Raw genomic sequence first — 20,836 nt, forward strand, 5'->3', positions numbered from 1 at the left:
CAGTACTTATTAAGTATTAATAAAAATGATGTAAATATAATGTTATTCTAAATAACCTATTAAATTTCAGGATTTCCAAATGTCATTGGTTTGATAGACGGCACTCAAGTACGTGTACGAGCCCCTCATGAGTTTGAAGCCGATTATGTAAACAGGAAAGGGTATCATTCGATCAATGTACAGGTACATGGAATGAAGTTGTGATGAGTTTGTTATAGTTTAAACTTATTCATTTTACAATGATTGTAAAACTAATTAATAAGCATTATATTATTCATTCCCGCTGGCAGGATTTTATGAGAGAGTGTGGTCTTATGTTGTTTGGGAGTCAGGAGTACCTGGATAATACAATTGTCTAACTTGGTATCTACTAATCAATCTCACACTGATGCACTGGCATGATGCAGTCATGCACTCAAGCTGGGAAATCGAACCAGGGTCGACCAGATGAAAAGCAAGTCACATACCGGACAACCAAAGTCAGTGTGTTTTATTGTACTAAGGTCTTTCATGTATTATTCATAAAAATTTTCCATAAGGGTGAGGCACTTGTCCATAGCATTACATATTTGACCTCAAATTGTATTTTTTTCTCTATTAGATTTGAAGACGGTTTACCAAAAGATCAATTTGTGAGGGTGCAGCTTTGAAGACAAGTTTTACTACTGTTGTATGTGTACTATTTCAGATGGTTTGTGATGCAAAGCTTCGTTTTATGAATGTTGTTGCCAAGTGGCCAGGAAGTGTCCACGACTAGAGAATATTCAGAGAGTGATGCCTTGCATCAGAATTAGAGCAAGGTACCTGGAGTGATTTTTGTTTTGTTTAACTTTCTAACCTTTTGAATTTTTTTGCTTTAGTTTGGTAGTAATGCACCAGTCAATTGTAACCACAGTCCTCCAGAATCAGGGAAAAGAGATGCGGTTACAATTAACTAGTGCTACATAATCGAAACAGCAGTGCATGGTGGATAATAAAAGTACTAGTCTCCTATTAGGGATATATTATGAAGACTTTGAAGTCTTATGCTAAACGGTTCCTGGTCTTTACACAAACTGGTCAATATGGCTTTTATGTGATTTTTTTTCAAGAGGTATTATGATGTTATATGATAAACTTAGGATGTTCTTTAAAATGTCAGGTCAATATTTTTTTATTTTGTCTAAGAAAATTTTCTTTTATCCAATCTTGATTAACTGTCTCAGTGGCCTAGTGGTTATGCATCCGCCTATGGAGCGGGAGGTCATTGGTTCGATCCCTGGCTGCCTCATAGTACAAGGTCTAAAGACACACACACACACATATATACACACACACATACGAAAGGTGGATTTATAGATTATGAAATAACAGTATTAATTTGCAATATTTCAAAATCAATCTCGGAAACAGAACACTGACCATTTGTTATAATTTGCTTGATGTTGTATTGTAGGCCAACATAATGGGTACATACTGGGAGACAGTGGGTATGGCTGTAAGCCATACCTTCTCACACCATACCTGAATCCAAGAACAGGACCTCAAGAAAGGTACTTAACATACACTACTTTTATGTAGATTATAGATGCTTATTTTTAGCTCGACTATTCGAAGAATAAGGAGAGCTATACTACTCACCCAATTGTCTGCGTTGGCGTCACCCCTTGGTTAAGGTTTTGCTTGCAAGCACACATAGGATAATATCTCAGCAACAACTTGATGTATTGCATTGAGACTTTATACAATGGTATTCAACCACCAATCTAATTGAATAACCAAGTTAGATAACTGTATTTTGCAAATAATGGCCCTTTATTATTACACTTAAAAAATCTGGTTAAAATTTTGCATGTAACCACATTTATGTTAATATCTCAGCACATACATCAGTGTATTGCATTGAAATCTGATCGAACAGTGATCCATGCATGTTTCACCAAAACTTTTCAATCTTTACACTGAAAAGCGGCGGAATAGTAGAGCGCGCTGTCTCTGTGACAGCTATTGTTTATTTATTTGTGTCAATACCTGTATTTTTACGCAATCGGTTATGAAATATAAAACTAATCATATTTTCTGAAAAAGGTATCTACAATAACAAAAGTTTTTTCTGTTATTCTCAAAAAATCAATTATGTACCATTTAATCTGCAGCAGAATTACTTGAGATTTATATCTTTATTACGAAAAGCCATAGAAGTATATGAAAAAATAAGTAAGTGTGTTATTTAGTCAAACTTCCAGTTTAAGGCAGTTTAATGTTTTCAGGTATAATGAAGCACTGGTTAGAACAAGGGTAACAGTGGAGAGGTCTTTTGGAGTGCTGAAAAGACGATTCCCATGCTTGTCGTATGGTCTTCGTTTGGAACCAGAGATGGCATGCCAAGTGATCATAGCCTGTGTTTTTCTTCATAACTATGGCATTGAACGTAGAGACATCATGGCAAACATGCACGATGCTACAGACATTGACCAGCCTCAGGCAGATGTTATCCCAGCAAACGAAAATGGACTTCGATACAGAGACATTGTGGCCCAACGTTATTTTTAAAAACCTGTATGGTTTTATATTGTTTGCAATAATGCAAACTGGTAAACATCAAGCACCTTCAAAATTATTCTTATTAGTGGTTTTATATTATAAGTCGAATTTTATATTTTATGCCCCCCTTCGAAGAAGAGGAGTATATTGCTTTGCACATGTTGGTCAGTCCGTCAATTACTTGAAGTATGGTCATCAAACTTGACATAAAGATATGGTCTGACCAGTAGATGACCCCTATTGATTTAGGGGGCCATTCGGTCAAGGTCACAGTGGCAATAAATTTAAGGATTTTAAAGCTTGTACGAGTGATTAATCAACAATGCCTAGACCTATGGCCATCACACTTGACATGGAGGCTGGGCCTGACCAGTACAAGATTTATATTGATTTGAGGGGTCATCATGACAAAGGTCATAATGTTTGACAAACATCTCTTGTTAAGTTAAAGCTTGTCTCTGTAGATATGGAAATGTTATCATTCTCACGCTGGTGCCAATAGCACTATTTTCTCATCTAATTCTTGATGTATTACATTGAAACTTTAAAGCTGCACTCCCACAGAATTAACAAGCCAATTTGGGGAAAAACAGTTATATAACACTGCTGACAAAGAGTTTGATTGACGATTTTTATATTTAAGTTAAAAAATAAATGTTTTATGCATTTGTCTTGAACCATTACTTAATTCTTGTCTCTGCCACATATGGAGTGAAAACTGTATTCATTATTAAACATGTGCAAAAATAAAATGATGTCATGAATATTTTACCTCCTGATTATTGAACTCATGTAACATGGTGCAAGTCATAAATGTAGTTGTAATAGCCTTAAAAAACTATTTTAGACTGTGTAAAATTTGACCTATGAACAGAAGGTACAGGTGGATGGATGACACATTCTGTAGTCTTTCAATAAGTTTTAATATGTTAATTATTTTATAGTTTAAGAAAAATTTAAATAGCCATTCTGAAATGAAATGGGACAAAAAAAAACATGGTAACTCTTCATACTTTTTTAACTTCTATTTGAGATGGATTTTTATTTATTACTTATTCAAGGAATACAGAATGCATTGCTTAATGGTATATGAGTAGAAATAAAAACAAAACAACATCTGTAAAAAGACTTATTTATATACATATCATATATGACAGTATTTAGTATCACAGAATAAGATATCACAAATTTGCATGAAAGTTGTTATATGTGCAATTCCTCCCTCTGATATGAACGAAATTGTAAAGAAAGCTTTGAAGTAATATCAACAAACTGTAGAAACATATACATAGATCAGTTTATCATGGCCAACAATTGATATAATTTTTTAAACTGTTATAAACAATAAACAATTTCACAAAAGCGATTTGAACACAGCATGAATTTCTAGATGAGTTATTTTAAAGAGCTGTCATCTGTCAGACTTTGGTAAATGAAGTCAGGTAATTTTTGAAGTAAATGTTAAGTAAGAACAAGTGTAACAACTTGGTATGGCCTATTGCAGCAAATAATTGCAAACTCAACAACTATTATGAAGTGTGCAAATGTACATGTAAAACTAGTAACAACAATAGAACAAGATCATAGGCAAAATGTATATACTTCATCAAATTTACATCAAAATGAGTAGGCTTCATGATGTATTACATACCCATAAATATTCTCTGTGAAATTTTGATCCAATTATCTTATAGGAGTGACTCACATACTTGAAATTCACGAAAGGTATCTTTACATACTTCAGAGCGAGTAGCAATGGAAATTCTTTGTGCTTATCTAGTTCTTATTTCAAAATATTTGTTAGGACGACTGACTTGTTTTTAGCAAGAAGTAAAACACAATTATACTTAGTAGATTACTAGATTATAGTATATTATTAACGTAAGTAGTTGATTTTAGGAATATCATTGTATGACACTGCAAGAAACTTAGATGAACCTTAATGAAAATTGCTCATGAATATGACGCTTGCATCTGACCCGTACACGTCATGTAATCAGATAATAGACTGGTTCACCGATTTTCTAAGATTATACATTCTGCGCATTCGTGGTTTATTCTTTTATGTAAAAATATTTAAATTAAAAAGAGAAGTTTTCTCAACAAGTGTGCATTTATGATATTTTTTCTCTAAAAGAGTTATTTAAAAAAATCTCTGGTTTTAATTTGCCTTATATTTTCAAAGCTTCACATATTAGAAGATTACCAATCTTCTATTGCAAAATCGAACAGGAACCAGTCGAATGGCGAACTGCTTCGGAATTATCCGAGAGCGGACGGTAAGAAACGGCGCATGCGCGATCAAAACAATGAAAACGCCGCATGCGCAAGCCCATTGCACCAGGGACACTTCTAAAACAATCAATATATCGCGCAATAAAATGAGCTGGCCTGTAAATCACATATTGATCAAATATTGATCAAGTACAAATCTAGAAAAAAAATCATCAGTACAATCATAAACTGCATTAAGACAACTGAATTGTAGAGAATCAACAAAGCATGGAAGTTAATCGTAGTGACAAAGACACAGATTAAGCATACAATAATGATTACATTCATTCAAGACAATGATAACAGTATACCATGGTATACGGTTTCGTATGTTTTTGCTATTTCATAAGTAATGTGCGTGCCCAATGTAACACTGCACTTAAAACATATCAAGGAATTGTGCAAAACTATTGTAAGGCTCACCTATTCTATATAGAGTTACAACCATCCTGCATTAAACCCGTGATTGTGTTACACTCCCTGACGGTTGAGTATTGAAGAAGCAAATACTTATGGGATATGAATTATTCAGTTTTTTTCGTGGGATATGAAATCACCACATCCTGACAAATTTTTTAAAATCTTCAAATGATTTAGAACATATCAGAGAAAACTTGAAAAGTGGAATAATTCATCTACATAATTCACAATGGCTTGGAAACATAGACCATTGAATAATTCAGTATCAAATGCCTCTGATGAGATACATGACTTTTCTTGTTCTGCATGTAAAGATGACAATTTAAACATCCAGGCAAAACATTTTTGTGGGGACTGCTCGAATTATTACTGTGACAAGTGTCTGAAATTCCATGCCAAAATACATAAGCCCCATGTTGTGTTTGGTCGCAAGGATGTGGACAAGTGGGTGGTGCAAGGTGATGCCCTGGTTACGTGTGACCTTCACCCTCCGACGGTCTTGGAACTGCTGTGTGAGGATCACGCTGAGCTCTGTTGTCACCTCTGTGTGTCACTTAACCACAGGTGAGTGCTTTAAAAACCCTTACTAATTAGGAGTTCATATTTTTTTAGTATATTCATGAAAAAATACAAAGCACATTCCAATATTAGTCTGACCAATAAAAATCAGTGTGTTAATGCAAACCCATGTGTAGGTCCAAACTATAAGGAACAAGGACAGATGACTTAATTTTCTCTATAAAATACCTTTTAAATAGGATGTGCAAAAGAGTCGACTTGATATCTGACCTGGCCAAGGGCATGCATAAGATGGCTGACTTCAAGCAGCTTCCAGCCAATGTTACCAAGGTAACAGCCAGCCTCAACCAGGTGAGCGAGGCCAGAAAGAAGAATCAAAATTCCCTTAAGATCTCATGCAAGTCCATGCTGACAAAGATCAAGTCCTTTAGGTCTTCACTGAACGAGCTGCTAGATGAGCTGGAAAAGAGGACAGTGGAACAGATGGACAGTGTCCTGGCTGGTCTAGATTGGTCACTTCAGAAAGATATTGACCACTGTGACCTCTTACATGACCAACTTAAGGCCTTACTGGACTCTGTTCAAGCCCACGGCAAGGAGTCCAGATCCTTTATTGGCTACAGGAAATGCAAGGACAAGATGGCAGAGGGCAATAGACTACTCCGGGAGATGAACACTAAACAAAAGGCAACTATCACTTTCCAGCCTGACACACGCGCTCAACATTTGCTGTCTGACATCAAGACACTAGGAAACATCAAAGGACATCCTGATCCAGACTTCGAACAATCATCTGGGCAAATCAAACAGTCCTCTAATAAACCCGAGGTTTTCAAGGTGAAACAGAAGAAAACATATGCAATGAATATAAAGAACGACAAACAGGTTTGTTGTATTGATTCTATTACAGAACTTCCAGGAGGAGAGATTGTTCTGGTTGACAATATCAATTGCAGAGTAAAGGTGCTAGACAGCGAATACAAAGTGACAGCCCACTGTGACCTCCCTGAGTTTCCACAGGACATATGCAACATCTCAGACCATGAAGTGGCTGTAGCTTTTAAAATCGGGACTGACAGGAATGAGGCATACTTTCTCACCGTGTCAGCTGACAACATCAAGATGACCAGGAAGTTCTCAGTTGATCATTCATGTAACGCAATCAAGCACCATGAGGGCGAGCTGTATGTGGGCTCCGTCACTGCATTGTACCTATATACACTGACAGGGAGGCTGCAACAGAAGGTATATGAAGACACATCTGGCGAAGTTACAGTGAACGGCTTTGACTTGAGCTCAGATGGCATGAAGTTATATATACCAGTCTCCAGCTACAACAAGGTTAATATTATTGACAAAAGAGGCAATATTTTGGCCACACTGCAAGACCCTGACTTTGACTGGCCTTACAGTGTACATGTGAGTGGCGCTGGTCATGTTTTTGTGTGCTCACTTAAATCCAAAACAGTGGTGCAGATTGACCAGGAAGGCAGGAAGAAGCTGGCCACATTGGTCAGGAAAGGAGATAGCATCAACAAACCAAAGGCAGTCTTGCATAGCACCCACACTGGCAGGCTCATCGTAGGGGGAGCACAAAATGACATTCTTGTGATGGAACTACAGTAATAATAAGTGGTTAATAAAAGATGTAGAGTGAATAAAGATGAACATGGATAATTTGTGGAAAGTGTATTTGAATGAAGTTATTCAATACCAATACATGTATGTACAAAATAATCACAATGAGGGATGCTTGGGTTCCTGGTAAATCCACTACTTCAAATTTGTTCAATGGCAACTGTATTTTGTATTAGGAAAACAATTGTTTTACATTGTATGCTATTTGACGTGTGCTTTGAAATAAAAATACTAGTACATAATAGTTATGTATAATACTTTATCTCAAGTATTCCCGCCCTGTTCAATTTATAAGTACTTTCGTGCATTAACTGTTATTATGATGAATGTTTGCTCTAAAACACGAGTAAATAATAAACTAAAAAAATATTGGAGAACAGTTTCTCCACAAGCCTGAAATAGAAATGACAGCTACGTCATCAGCTATGCGTGTTGGGCGTCCAAAGGGTTGAGGCGTAGCAAACACTAATTTCAATGGTTTTTTTTTAGAAAAAAGAATAAAACACCTATAGTTCATAAAATATAAAGAAAAATTGTTGATTTTAGTGTGCGATCGTCTTTAATTTCACAAGTGATCATAGAAAAAAATATATATTAACTCTTGGCTTCGTCACACATATGAAATATTGTTTTGCGAAGACGTATGGAGGAAGGCCTATGATTGGTGGAACATACCGGAAGTCACGTTTCTTTGAGTACACGTCATTTGGCTACAACGTGCGCATGAATCGTACGTCACGCGAGGCACATCTGGGCCTGCTTGGACCAGTATTTATAGCGGAAGTTGGGGATACAATCAACGTGACACTTTCAAACATGACACCGTGGCCTGTTTCCTTGGTAATGCAGGGCGTTAGCGTCACATATTCACAAAGAGGCATGTTTACGAAGGACACTGATGCCGGTGAGGATAATTTCTTTTTTAATGGAGAAGATATGAAACTATTTCTTAGCCAAAAATATCGATGCAATTTTCTGCTTCTACACGTGTGAAATATCTTAGATTTGCTTGTATTTGAATGGTGCAATTCTTGGCCAAATTAACGTTTGCTTCGTTCTACAAAATTCCGTTGAAAAGTTGAAATTTTGGCCAAGGTTTAAATCCTGAAATATTTCAACATATTTTTTGTTAAAAAGTTATTAGGAAATTAACGTCACTTATTTTTTTATTTACATTTTATTTTTAAGTTCTGACCCATGGTGACCGATGTGAGAACCCCTTTAAGTCACGTGGTTCCTCAACCTGATAACTATAGTATTTTTTAATTGATAAGTGACTTTGACATTACGCTAGAGGATTAAAACTGTATCGTCCACAAATCTAGTATGGCGTTCTTCGATCTTAATGAAAAATAACAGAAACACAGCTTTTGCTGGTGCCTGGACAGGCAGCAACTGCACTGGTCGTTTTATAAAGCCCGGGGAGATGGGATCATACATGTTTACGGTTCCGTTTGGGGTCGGACCGGGAGACGATGACCCTCCCTGTCTCACCAACATGTTCTACTCGGGCGTCAACATGGAGAGGGACGTCAACTCAGGGCTAGTTGGCCGTTTCTCATCTGCCGCCCAGGGTCTTTGGATCCACAGACTGGACAACAGGTATGGCACGTTCGGGCAACACATCCGTTTGGTTGTCCGTTTAGTGCAGTGGTTAGCGTACATGTTTTGTTTCTATACTTCGCAAAGAATCTGTAAAGTTTATGACAAGAGACACCTCTGTATATATGTATGTTTTATCAAATCAAGCATTGATTTCGGAGTATGCTGTCCACCCTGCAAAAATCGAGGTTCGTTTCAGAAGTACGTTGACCGTGAGATGTTTCTATATTTCGCAAACATTGACGAGAACCTGTCCTGGCACATTGGCCACAACGTCGCCACTTACGATAACGACAGTGTAGACAGAAACGACAAATTCTTCTTAAAGTTCAACCTCATGGACGGTGAATATGATAAATAAGCGTTTTAGCTCGTCTGTTTTTTGAAGAAAATATACGAGGTATTGCCATAGCCATGGCATCGTTGGCAGGGTCGTCGGGATAAAACTTTAACAATATCTCAAATTCCATTTAAGATGCAGCTTAAAGCTGCACTATCACAGATTGACTTTTTGACCTTTTCTTAGTTTTTGTCTCAGAATCAGCTGATTTTGGTATCAATGCCTTCAATTCAGTCATATAAGATACATTACAAAAGAACAGATCTCAATTGTTTAGAAAACTGCCGAAAAACTCATTTTTCTTAAAGCGTTAATAACGCTTTTACCCATAAATATCAATGGCGCTCTTGTTAGCGACATTTACTTAATTGTTTTTTTTTTCTTCATATCTTTAAGCGGTGAACGGTCGTACCTACGGTAATCTCGAGGGACTTGACGTTTTGCCGTGATGAAAACGTTGTTTGGCACGTTCTTAGCTTTGGCAAAAATGAGGGAAACCACGAAGTCACCTTTAATGGAAATAACGTCGTAATTGACGGAACGTTCCGGGATTCTCACGTCATCATTTCCGGCCAGACGTTTAGCCCAATGATGAAACCAAACAATCTTGGTATGTATTTTCTTCTTTTATGGAATTTTGAGTCTTAAAACGAAGTGTAAAGATTAATTATATTTTTATAACTCATTCAACAGACAACTGGTCCCTCTACTGCCACAACACAAAACACTGCGACGCGGGTATGACGACCATGTACCACGTGGACACATGTGGTGCCTCCTACAAGCCGTTCTTCCCTACGACCGGAAACACCCGTCGGTATTATATCGCAGCCGTGGAGCGGAAATGGAACTACTCTCCAAACACGATTATCCCTCTTGACGGAACCAATTATTCACTTCCTTCGCAGTAAGAACATTTTTTCAGCTTTTAAAATCGGTGAATATAAGTTAACATCCGTCAAAATTCACAAAGGGTATGTCAGTATAGGTTTTGACAAGGTACAGCTATGGACAATTTACCGTGAAAATACAGGTTAAATATCAATAGAATGATTTGTTTGCTCTATAAATAATACATTTTCATTGGTGCTGTTATCACTCTTTGCATTGAATCGCTGTTATCTCTTCATTAGTACAACGGTATCGGCTAAACGCTTTTAACTTGAACGTTTTTCACATACCTGGATGACGTACTGCCATAACGATAGTCCCCTCGTACACGTACAAGTAACGACCTGGTGGATGAAGTACTTCTCTTTCGGTAATCTCCTCGTACACGTGCAAGTAGCGTCCTGGATGAAATACTTACTGTAGTCCCCTCGTACAGATACAAGTAGCGGCCTGGATGACGTACTTGTGGTAGTCCCCTCGTACAGATACAAGTAGCGGCCTGGATGAAGTACTTGTGGTAGTCCCCTCGTACAGATACAAGTAGCGGCCTGGATGAAGTACTTGTGGTAGTCCCCTCGTACAGATACAAGTAGCGACCTGGAAGAATTACTTGTGGTAGTCCCCTCGTACAGATACAAGTAGCGGCCTGGATGAAGTACTTGTGGTAGTCCCCTCGTACAGATACAAGTAGCGACCTGGAAGAATTACTTGTGGTAGTCCCCTCGTACAGATACAAGTAGCGGCCTGGATGAAGTACTTGTGGTAGTCCCCTCGTACAGATACAAGTAGCGACCTGGAAGAATTACTTGTGGTAGTCCCCTCGTACAGATACAAGTAGCGGCCTGGATGAAGTACTTGTGGTAGTCCCCTCGTACAGATACAAGTAGCGGCCTGGATGAAGTACTTGTGGTAGTCCCCTCGTACAGATACAAGTAGCGACCTGGAAGAATTACTTGTGGTAGTCCCCTCGTACAGATACAAGTAGCGGCCTGGATGAAGTACTTGTGGTAGTCCCCTCGTACAGATACAAGTAGCGACCTGGAAGAATTACTTCCCTTCGGTACTTTACTCGTACATATACAAGTAGCGGCCTGGATGAAGTACTTGTGGTAGTCCCCTCGTACAGATACAAGTAGCGACCTGGATGACGTACTTGTGGTAGTCCCCTCGTACAGATACAAGTAGCGACCTGGATGAAGTACTTGTGGTAGTCCCCTCGTACAGATACAAGTAGCGACCTGAAAGAATTACTTGTGGTAGTCCCCTCGTACAGATACAAGTAGCGGCCTGGATGAAGTACTTGTGGTAGTCCCCTCGTACAGATACAAGTAGCGACCTGGAAGAATTACTTCCCTTCGGTACTTTACTCGTACATATACAAGTAGCGGCCTGGATGAAGTACTTCCCTTCGGTACTTTACTCGTACATATACAAGTAGCGACCTGGATGAAGTACTTCCCTATGGTACTTTACTCGTACACGTACAAGCAGCGACCTGGATGAATTACTTCCCTTCGGTACTTTACTCGTACATATACAAGTAGCGACCTGGATGAAGTACTTCCCTTCCGTACACGTACAAGCAGCGACCTGGATGAATTACTTCCCTTCGGTACTTTACTCGTACATATACAAGTAGCGACCTGGATGAAGTACTTCCCTTCGGTACTTTACTCGTACATATACAAGCAGCGACCTGGATGAATTACTTCCCTTCGGTACTTTACTCGTACATATACAAGTAGCGACCTGGATGAATTACTTCCCTTCGGTACTTTACTCGTACATATACAAGTAGCGACCTGGATGAAGTACTTCCCTATGGTACTTTACTCGTACACGTACAAGTAGCGACCTGGATGAAGTACTTCCCTACGGTACTTTACTCGTACACGTACAAGTAGCGACCTGGATGAAGTACTTCCCTACGGTAGTTCACTTGTACACGTACAAGTAGCAACTTGGATGAAGTACTTTTTTTACGATAGTTCACTCGTTAACGTACAAGTAGCGACCTGGATGAAGTACTTCCCTACGGTAGTTCACTCGTACACGTACAAGTAGCGATCTGGATGAAGTACATCCTATGGTAGTTCACTCGCACACGTACAAGTAGCGATCTGGATGAAGTAATTCCCTACGGTAGTTTACGTGTTCACGTACAAGAAGTGACTTGGACGAAGTACTTCCCTACGGTAGTTCACTCGTACATGTAAAAGTAGCGACCTTCATGAAGTACTACGCTAACGGTAGTTCACTCGAACACGTACAAGTAGCGACCTAGATGAAATACTTCTCTCATGGAAGTCCACTCGTACACGTACAAGGAGCGACATGGATGAAGTACTTCACTTACGGTTATTCACTGGTACACGTACAAGTAGCGACCTGGATGACGTACTTCTCTTATGGAAGTCCATACGTACACGTACAAGTAGCGATCTGGATGAAGTACTTCTCTTGCGGTAGTTCACTCGTACACGTAAAAGTATCGACCTGGATGAAGTACTTCCTTCGGTAGTTCACTCGTACACGTACAAGTAGCGACCTGGATGACGTACTTCTCTTATGGTAGTCCAAACGTACACGTACAAGTAGCAACCTGGATGTAGTACTTCTCTTGCGGTAGTTCACTCGTACACGTAAAAGTATCGACCTGGATGAAGTACTTACGGTAGTCCCCTCGTACACGTAAAAGAAGCGACCTGGATGAAGTACTTCCTTCGGTAGTTCACTCGTACACGAACAAGTAGCGACCTGAATGAAGTACTTTCTTCGGTAGTTCACTCGTACACGTACAAGAAGCGACCTGAATGAAGTACTTCCTTCGGTAGTTCACTCGTACACGTAAAAGAAGCGACCTGGATGAAGTACTTCCTTCGGTAGTTCACTCGTACACGTACAAGTAGCGACCTGAATGAATTACTTCTCTTACGAAAGTCCATACGAACACGTTCAAGTAGCGACCTGGGTGAATTACTTCTCTTACAGTAGTCCACTGGTACACGTACAAGTAGCGACCTGAATGACGTACTTCTCTCATGGAAGTCCACTCGTACACGTACAAGGAGCGACATGGATGAAGTTCTTCACTTACGGTTATTCACTGGTACACGTACAAGTAGCGACCTGGATGACGTACTTCTCTTATGGTAGGTCACTCGTGCACGTACAATTAGCGACGTTGATGAAATACTTTTTTACGGTAGTTCACTCGTACACGTAAAAGTATCGACCTGGATGAAGTACTTACGGTAGTCCCCTCGTACACGTAAAAGAAGCGACCTGGGGTGCGTTTCAGATAGATTTTACGATCTGCCATTATCGTAAATTTACGATCATAATAACGACCAACTTAACGATAATCATAAAGGCGTTTCAGAAACGTCTCGTAAACTCTCCGGTCGTACGTAAAAAATAACGATAAAGCACAGCGCTAAAGCGAGTGACCCAGTCTGAAGTGAAATGACGTTACGTCATATTAACCTGATGAGCACCTGTCTTTTTTAATAATAATAATAATAATAATAATAATAATAATAATAATAATAATAATAATAATAATAATAATAATGATAATCTCTTGAAGGGAATCAATTAATGTAACTCTCCTTTTTATAATGATTGACACAAATGATACAAACTCGTGGTCTCTATTCTGATTAACCATCTGCTATTTATGTTACAATTGTATCTTAAGTACATCATCATCCGTGATTTTTTGTGATGGAGGCAGTGGCGGGTTCAGATCGACGTTCCCTTTAAAATTTGTATAATTATAATGAAAATTGGACAACAACAAAATACGTTTTTTTTTCAGGCTGGTGATTTTACTTTGATAAGTAAAATATTATAGTATGCGTATTATGAATGTTCTGTAAAGTAAATGCAAACGTGCAGCATGGTGCTGATGATGATAGTCACGAAGATGCGACGACAACGACAATGATGATTTAATAATAATAATGCGACAACGACACTATAATCATAATAATGGTGATGCGATGACGACGATAGTGATAATGCGGCGACGACGATTAAGATGATGATGATAATAATAATGATGATGCGACGACGGCAATGATACTAATTATGATGTGACGATGACGACAATGACCATGACGAGATGATGATGCGTAGATGTTGCTGATGATTGATTTGGATGATGATGAAGGTGGTTAAGTTGGTGGTGGTGGTGGTTGTGTATGTGTGGTGGATGATGATGATGATGATGATGATGATGATGATGATGATGATGATTACTGATTCCAATCATCAACAACCGGCCTTAGTTCAGATAACGAGTAATGAAAACTATATCTCCCTATTAAAGGCTTTAAATTCACAGCGAGGCGGTCTGTTCATGTGCATTATTAATGTTTCAATGGTCTTTTAATTAAAATTATTTTTTCTATGGTCTTTTTTCTATGGTCTATTATTAATGTTTCTATGGTCGACAAAAATACGCCAGCTCGTTAACGTTTTCTGACAATGATCTTCAGAATTGGGTGCCTAAATGTCTTACGATATAGTATCGGCAATGTGATGCGTAAGTATGATAAACGTTTGAAAAGCTATTTTTTGTTATAAATGTATTCAGTGCTAACATTGTTCTATGTTACAAATATTCGTTCTGCATGTTCTGTTGCAATAAGGAAAATAACACAAACCATACAACGAACTGAACATAATGGAACATAAGACAGAGTTCGCATAACACAACTAACCTCTCGATTCTTTTATCCCTAATTTTTTGTAAGACAGTTTTTTTTCTTTTTTAAAGGCACTCACTCATATATTGTTTTACTGTTGAAATTTAGTCGTATTAATAACTTTTATGTACAACCACCAAACAGCAACTCGCAGATACCCGTTTGAGCAAAATATTCTAAATTCAAACATAAGACAATTCAATTTTAATAGGTTTAATAAGTTTAAAACAAATATATTTTCAGAGGTTATTAACATATTTCGGTCCAACATAACTTTTTTCTGTAACGTGATTCAATTAGTATTTACAGCAGAGCACTGTTTATCACGTTTGATGCATTCGGAGCACCTCGGCCAATTTTCATCGAAAACAACCTCGGATGTATTTGGACGGTTTACGATGTCAAAAACCTTTACATTTTACTACGCTGCAAGTAGATCGCGTAGTAATTTTAATTTAGCAATTCAACTTTGTGACTTTACTCTTAGGAATCTCAATTATGTATGCAACAATACACATCACTGGCAAGCATTTCAAACTAGGATTTAAACTTCTATAAATGATTAATACTATTATCTAAAAAAATACTAACTACTTCTACTGATGTACCGGCATGTAACCTAGGTTGTTTTCGATGGAAAATGACCGGGGTGTTCCGAATAATGTGTTATCATTGTAACAAACGTTTTATTTACATTTTAACAAAATGATTTGTTTCGATGCCTGACTCGACGAACATAAACGAGTTCCTTTAAACCAAAAGCTTGTCTGTCAGAACAAGCAAGAAATAATGCTAATAAATGAATCATCCGATGACTTGGCTTATATTATATTACACAAAGCCAAACTAATGTGCATTTTATCAAACGAAATCTTTTTCGTCCATTGTTTTCACGTTATCACTCCTAGTCTTTTCAAGTGCTCACAAGGACAAGCAATACTGGCCTGAATTGGGATAGATTGAGGAAAAATGGAAAACCAGCACAGTGTAAGTGTTAAGTAAACAAACAAATTAGGTAAAAAAATAAGGAAAGTTGGAACGGGCGAGGCGAGCTAGTCGTACTAAGTTTCAAGATTTTATCCAACATGTTTAAAATATCTTATAGCTAAAAGGCGCGTAGCTGCCTATACGCGAGTACGCGGCGGAATACACATGATTCTGACAAAAAAAACAGCCAAAATTGCAGTATGCGTACTTGACTACATGATTCTAAAACCGTCCATTTTCTAGTCCTAAGTAAAGCAACTCAGAACGCCCAGAATGCACAAGACTGCATCATGGTTTTCAAAATAATCCGAGGGGGCATGTCCCTGGACCCCCCCCCCCTTGCATAATTATATGAATCCACATGAATAAAGGGCTAGCTACGCCCCTGGTGTATAACCTGTTTCGCTTTCTCCGCCCAGCTTGATCTTTGAGATTGTATCTTATATGTTGTAAATGTCTTAGACCCAATTTGAGAAGGCGGGGAACCAAATTAAATGTCATTTCTGTAAAATTGTTAAACTACAAATCTTAATAACGACTAGTCTTGGTACTAATCAAAGACTGAAAATGTAGGTTATAATTCAACAATAATCTCTGCTGCCTACCAAATGTTCGCATTTTAAATGATTGAAAATGTTCATGTTCATTGTACATGTATAGATTATGTTTGTATATTTTCTATATGTTCGAGAGGACCTAAATGCATTGTTAGAATAATCGGTAGTTGAGGAATGGCCACTTTAAATAATTTATAATTAAAAACAATATGCAACCACAGATATGGCACTTGAGTTGCTTTTGCCAACCGAGGGAGACAAGAACTAGTCTCACCCCGCCCCCCAATTTGAATTATTACCCGCCCCCCAATTTGAATTATTACCCGTCTTCGGGAAACTTCCCCCAGGCAAATCTACCACCAATAATGACCCTCATTGCCCTCCCTCTAAGAGTGCGGACTCTGCAGACCCCACTGGCGGTGTGACTACATCATCCTCTGAATTAGGCACCTAAACCTTCATATTTGCCCCATTTTCAGTTAGAGATACCATGACAACGAATGGTTGAACCTGTACCAGGCGTGGATCAGACACAGAAACAGCCTGTTTGGCCAAACGTTACCTGGGAGAATTCTCTGAACTTTATTTTGGGCCCGGAGACTGTTCAGCCTCGGCAAAAATGAAATCTCTACTCTTGTACGACAGATAAAGCACCCATCCCTTTTCCAAAAGGACGGACCCCCGAACGTGCCCCACCCCTCTCGAAGTTACTACCAGAGGAAGCATTTCTACCTCTCTGAGCTAACCATTTGACCGACAAATTGGCATTATTTGCACAAACAAACCTAGCTACCCGCCTCTCAGACTTCAAATACTTTCCAATTAGAGGACCATCAAACTTTACCCCCACGGTTTATCTAAGCCTTCCTAACTTTCGCCCCCGGGGCTGCATGATTCAGGTTCAACCATCTTGTCATTATGAACCACGTCAAATCTCCCCCTTCGCGCGTACTCTTACGAATTCCTATTAGGGTTTAGCCACCTCCAATTCCCTTGGTCGGCCTCCTGGTGTTACCAGAAAATCCGATAAGTTCAAGTTCAACCCAGCCGGTAGAGTCGTAGGAATATAAGTAATCCCCTAACATGTGTCTTAACCACTACCTACAGGTGTGAAACTCAGATATCTCACCTCAGATTATATAAACCCATAGAACCATGCAATCACCCACAGGGGTCATATTCCCCCGCGTATTCCGCCCCATAGCTCGCGGTCCATTGTCGGAGTCAAGGTAAAAACCCTAAGTTAACACCCGATCCTGGACATGGCGAACCAATAGCAACATTTTAATGCCCAATTCTCTGCACTGCTGACCCGATTCCCCTGATGCGGTACATGACACATTGCCCTAACCGGTACTTGGGATCTGTATGACTGAGATAGATCCCGAGGATAATTCAGGTATTCACAAAATGACTAAAAGAAATACAGCTATTTTACAAGCTGGTCTCATCAAAACACATTATTCAACAAAAAGTATCTTAACTGGTGCCGATTGCCATAGTGGTTAAGTGTTCAGAGTTTCATGCAAATATTATCTATTATCTATTTCAATCATGTTATGATATACAAGTGAGTATACACTTTATATAGCATTCTGTGTTTAAACATGAGCCAGTAAAAGTAAAAATAAATGTATTTAGAAATATCAAAAGATTCACATAATTTCTATAAAAGATAGTATGAAGGTTTACATGATCAACAATGGTAGTGTGTGTTTTATATTTTATCATAAGTTTGAATAAATGTATCATTTCAATTTTCCTATATAATTCAAAAGTGTTTTAATCCTTAGAGGAAACATGTACAACTCGATATACATCACAGTTGAAACTGTATAAAAATACATATATTTTTGAAAAATCTAATGCTAATGGCTTTTAAATGCAAAATCAAAAAAAAAAGGAAAAAGAAATTTCAAATATTAAATGAAGATTACACACAAATGCCTCACTGCCTTTTTAACCGTTTAAAGTATTATGCTGTATTGGGATATGCAATTAATTTCAGGTTCTGTTTAAATATATCTGTAGTTATCTGTTGGGTCTGGTATCTCCAGTGTATGTAGGTATAATGTACTGTTCTGACAAAGTCTCCTAAATCACACTGGAACTTTTAAGGTGAGTATCTTGAAGACTGACTCTGGGCATATTCTAGATGTTTGAAACATTGTGATTTCTCAGTGTCCTGAAAAAGACAAAAAGTTATAAAATATTGTTTAATACAGCACAATATAATACATTTATGAAAACGCCTTTTAATGGTTAAACTACAAGTAACACATAATTTACATTCCCATTTTCAACTGAAATAGTATGCATATTTTATGATAATTATTGTCTTTTGAAAAAAGAAATAAGTGGGGTATTTAAGAAAACATGTAAACACCATTCTGGTCACTTTTTATTTCTTGTTTAATGTTCATATAAGTTAAATAACAATTATGTTATACCAGTTAACTGCTCAAAGTAAGATGCCCAACATCATCTTATTGTATTATTCATAAAATTTGTTTATATCCTATTGCATTTTATCATTTCCTACCTACTTTTACACTGCCCTCCATTGCCATCTTGAAGCATTCCTGGTAGTTTTTTTTATCATGAGCCTGAAATAATTAACTAAAACAAATATTTAACAAGCAAAAAAACTAAATAAATGAAAACATATTATATCAATAAGCATTTGTACATAGCCTGTACATTAACTGCAGATATATAATATGGTTTTGCAGTTCAGTTTCTACATTAGTCCTTATGTGTTCATATGTTGAATATACCTCTTATATTATTCATAAAACCAACATTAGAATTTAATTCCCTTTTCCATACCATTATTAAACAGAGGTCAATGAAGAGCACAGCATTTTCCACCAAGACCATGACACTTCTGCTGTCAATTTTCATTTCAGTTTTTATTGTACACTTGGCATCAAATGGTATGACTGAAAAGACAAGATTTAACCTTTGTCAGTTGAAAACTCACATATGTACTATACTACAGAGTTCTACATAAACCATAGGATACCTTACTAAAACAAGTTTCAATTACAAGTAAAGGTGAACTAAAATGATTACGTTGTCACCCGATAGTGTTCATGGTATTAAAGTAGCCAATAATCAACTTATTTGTTGTGACAGTGTTGTTTACATTACTGTACAGTATATTTATATATATTTAGCATCAGTTTTAGATTAGTTCTGGCTTCCATAACTTTAATGTTGATATTTATTTTTTTGATGTTTACAACCAAAAAGGTAATATATAACGTGTTCGTTGAAGTTCTTTAGCTAGTTTAAGATGTGCAAAAATAAGAAAAATAATAATGTTATATCCTGACATGATAAAATGGTAACACTGTTTAATAATTCACTGACTACATGCCACAAAGACCGGTAATATTACAACAAAATATGTACAGACATTTATTTATCCGAATTAAAAATCATCCGAAATAGAAAAATTTCAAGAAAATGTTTTACATAACATATAAAACAGCAATGGAACCAAATCAAATTCTACATCATATTCAATGTTTTAGATGTACACAATATCAGCACATTTACTAAATATAACAAAAAGCTTACATCTTCTACAGTTAAAATCCTTTTTTTGACAGAACGGCGAAAATAGATCATTGTCGTACTGTTTTCAGCTATTTTTAGACATAGTTTATAAATTCCACACCAGCGAACATGCTACACGCAATATTAAACTCTCAAATGTTGGTAAAAAGTAAAAGTATACTTTGATATGGCGAAAATCTTCATCCGCCATCTTGATCGTTAAGTTAACGAGTGCCTCTTACTGGTCGTAGGTTTACGAGCAAAATTAACGATAAAGCAGGTGCACGTTGCGTCTCTGAAACGGTGCCGATCGGTAATTTTGGTCGTACTACCAAAATCAGCTAACGATCGCCTTAACGATCGTCTCTGAAACGCGCCCCTGGATGAAGTACTTCCTTCGGTAGTTCACTCGTACACGTACAAGTAGCGACCTGAAAGAAGTACTTCTCTTACGAAAGTCTATACGAACACGTTCAAGTAGCGACCTGGATGAATTACTTCTCTTACGAATGTCCATACGAACACGTTCAAGTAGCGACCTGGATGAATTACTTCTCTTACAGTAGTCCACTGGTACACGTACAGGTAGCGACCTGAATGACGTACTTCTCTTACGGAAGTCCATACGTACACGTACAAGTAGCGACCTGGAAGAAGTACTTCTCTTAAGGTAGTTTAATCGTACACGTACAAGTAGCGACCTGGAAGAAGTACTTCTCTTAAGGTAGTTTAATCGTACACGTACAAGTAGCGACCTGGATGAAACACTTCCCTACGGTAGTTCACTCGTACTTGTAAAAGTAGCGACC

General features: G+C 37.7%; 2 protein-coding genes, 1 long non-coding RNA gene and 1 pseudogene across 3 annotated transcripts in view; 3 read left to right on the plus strand and 1 right to left on the minus strand.

The window, feature by feature from the left end:
* LOC128222132 (putative nuclease HARBI1) overlaps window positions 1-4,392 on the plus strand; it is a 39,636-nt gene extending 35,244 nt beyond the window's left edge. Inside the window, exons 4-7 of the mRNA XM_052931005.1 lie at window positions 71-183; window positions 689-800; window positions 1,436-1,532; window positions 2,250-4,392. Of these exons, the coding sequence (XP_052786965.1) occupies window positions 71-183; window positions 689-757 (182 nt within the window). The 3' untranslated portion in view covers window positions 758-800; window positions 1,436-1,532; window positions 2,250-4,392. The remainder of the gene's footprint in view (window positions 1-70; window positions 184-688; window positions 801-1,435; window positions 1,533-2,249) is intronic.
* A 932-nt stretch (window positions 4,393-5,324) lies between these two features.
* LOC128224328 (transcription intermediary factor 1-beta-like) lies at window positions 5,325-7,596 on the plus strand. The gene is made up of 2 exons (XM_052934145.1): window positions 5,325-5,781; window positions 5,976-7,596. Exons 1-2 carry the CDS (start codon window positions 5,447-5,449, stop codon window positions 7,360-7,362), a joined length of 1,722 nt encoding a protein of 573 aa, XP_052790105.1. The 5' UTR covers window positions 5,325-5,446; the 3' UTR covers window positions 7,363-7,596.
* A 396-nt stretch (window positions 7,597-7,992) lies between these two features.
* LOC128205825 (ferroxidase HEPHL1-like) overlaps window positions 7,993-20,836 on the plus strand; it is a 322,009-nt pseudogene continuing 309,165 nt past the window's right edge.
* Window positions 18,082-20,115, minus strand: LOC128246090 (uncharacterized). Its single transcript, XR_008263233.1, has 4 exons — window positions 20,049-20,115; window positions 19,293-19,405; window positions 19,010-19,069; window positions 18,082-18,648 (listed from the first exon to the last, which is right to left on the minus strand). It is a non-coding gene; the product is annotated as an uncharacterized LOC128246090 (long non-coding RNA).

The sequence above is a fragment of the Mya arenaria genome, chromosome 2 (genome assembly GCF_026914265.1).
Source record: "Mya arenaria isolate MELC-2E11 chromosome 2, ASM2691426v1".
Taxonomy (NCBI): domain Eukaryota; kingdom Metazoa; phylum Mollusca; class Bivalvia; order Myida; family Myidae; genus Mya; species Mya arenaria.

Excerpts from the sequence above, each read along its gene's own strand:
- LOC128224328 (XM_052934145.1), top strand. The coding sequence starts at position 5,447 with ATGGCTTGGAAACATAGACCATTGAATAATTCAGTATCAAATGCCTCT. Across the intron at positions 5,782-5,975 it reads TGTGTGTCACTTAACCACAG|GATGTGCAAAAGAGTCGACT; the intron begins GTGAGTGCTTTA and ends CCTTTTAAATAG.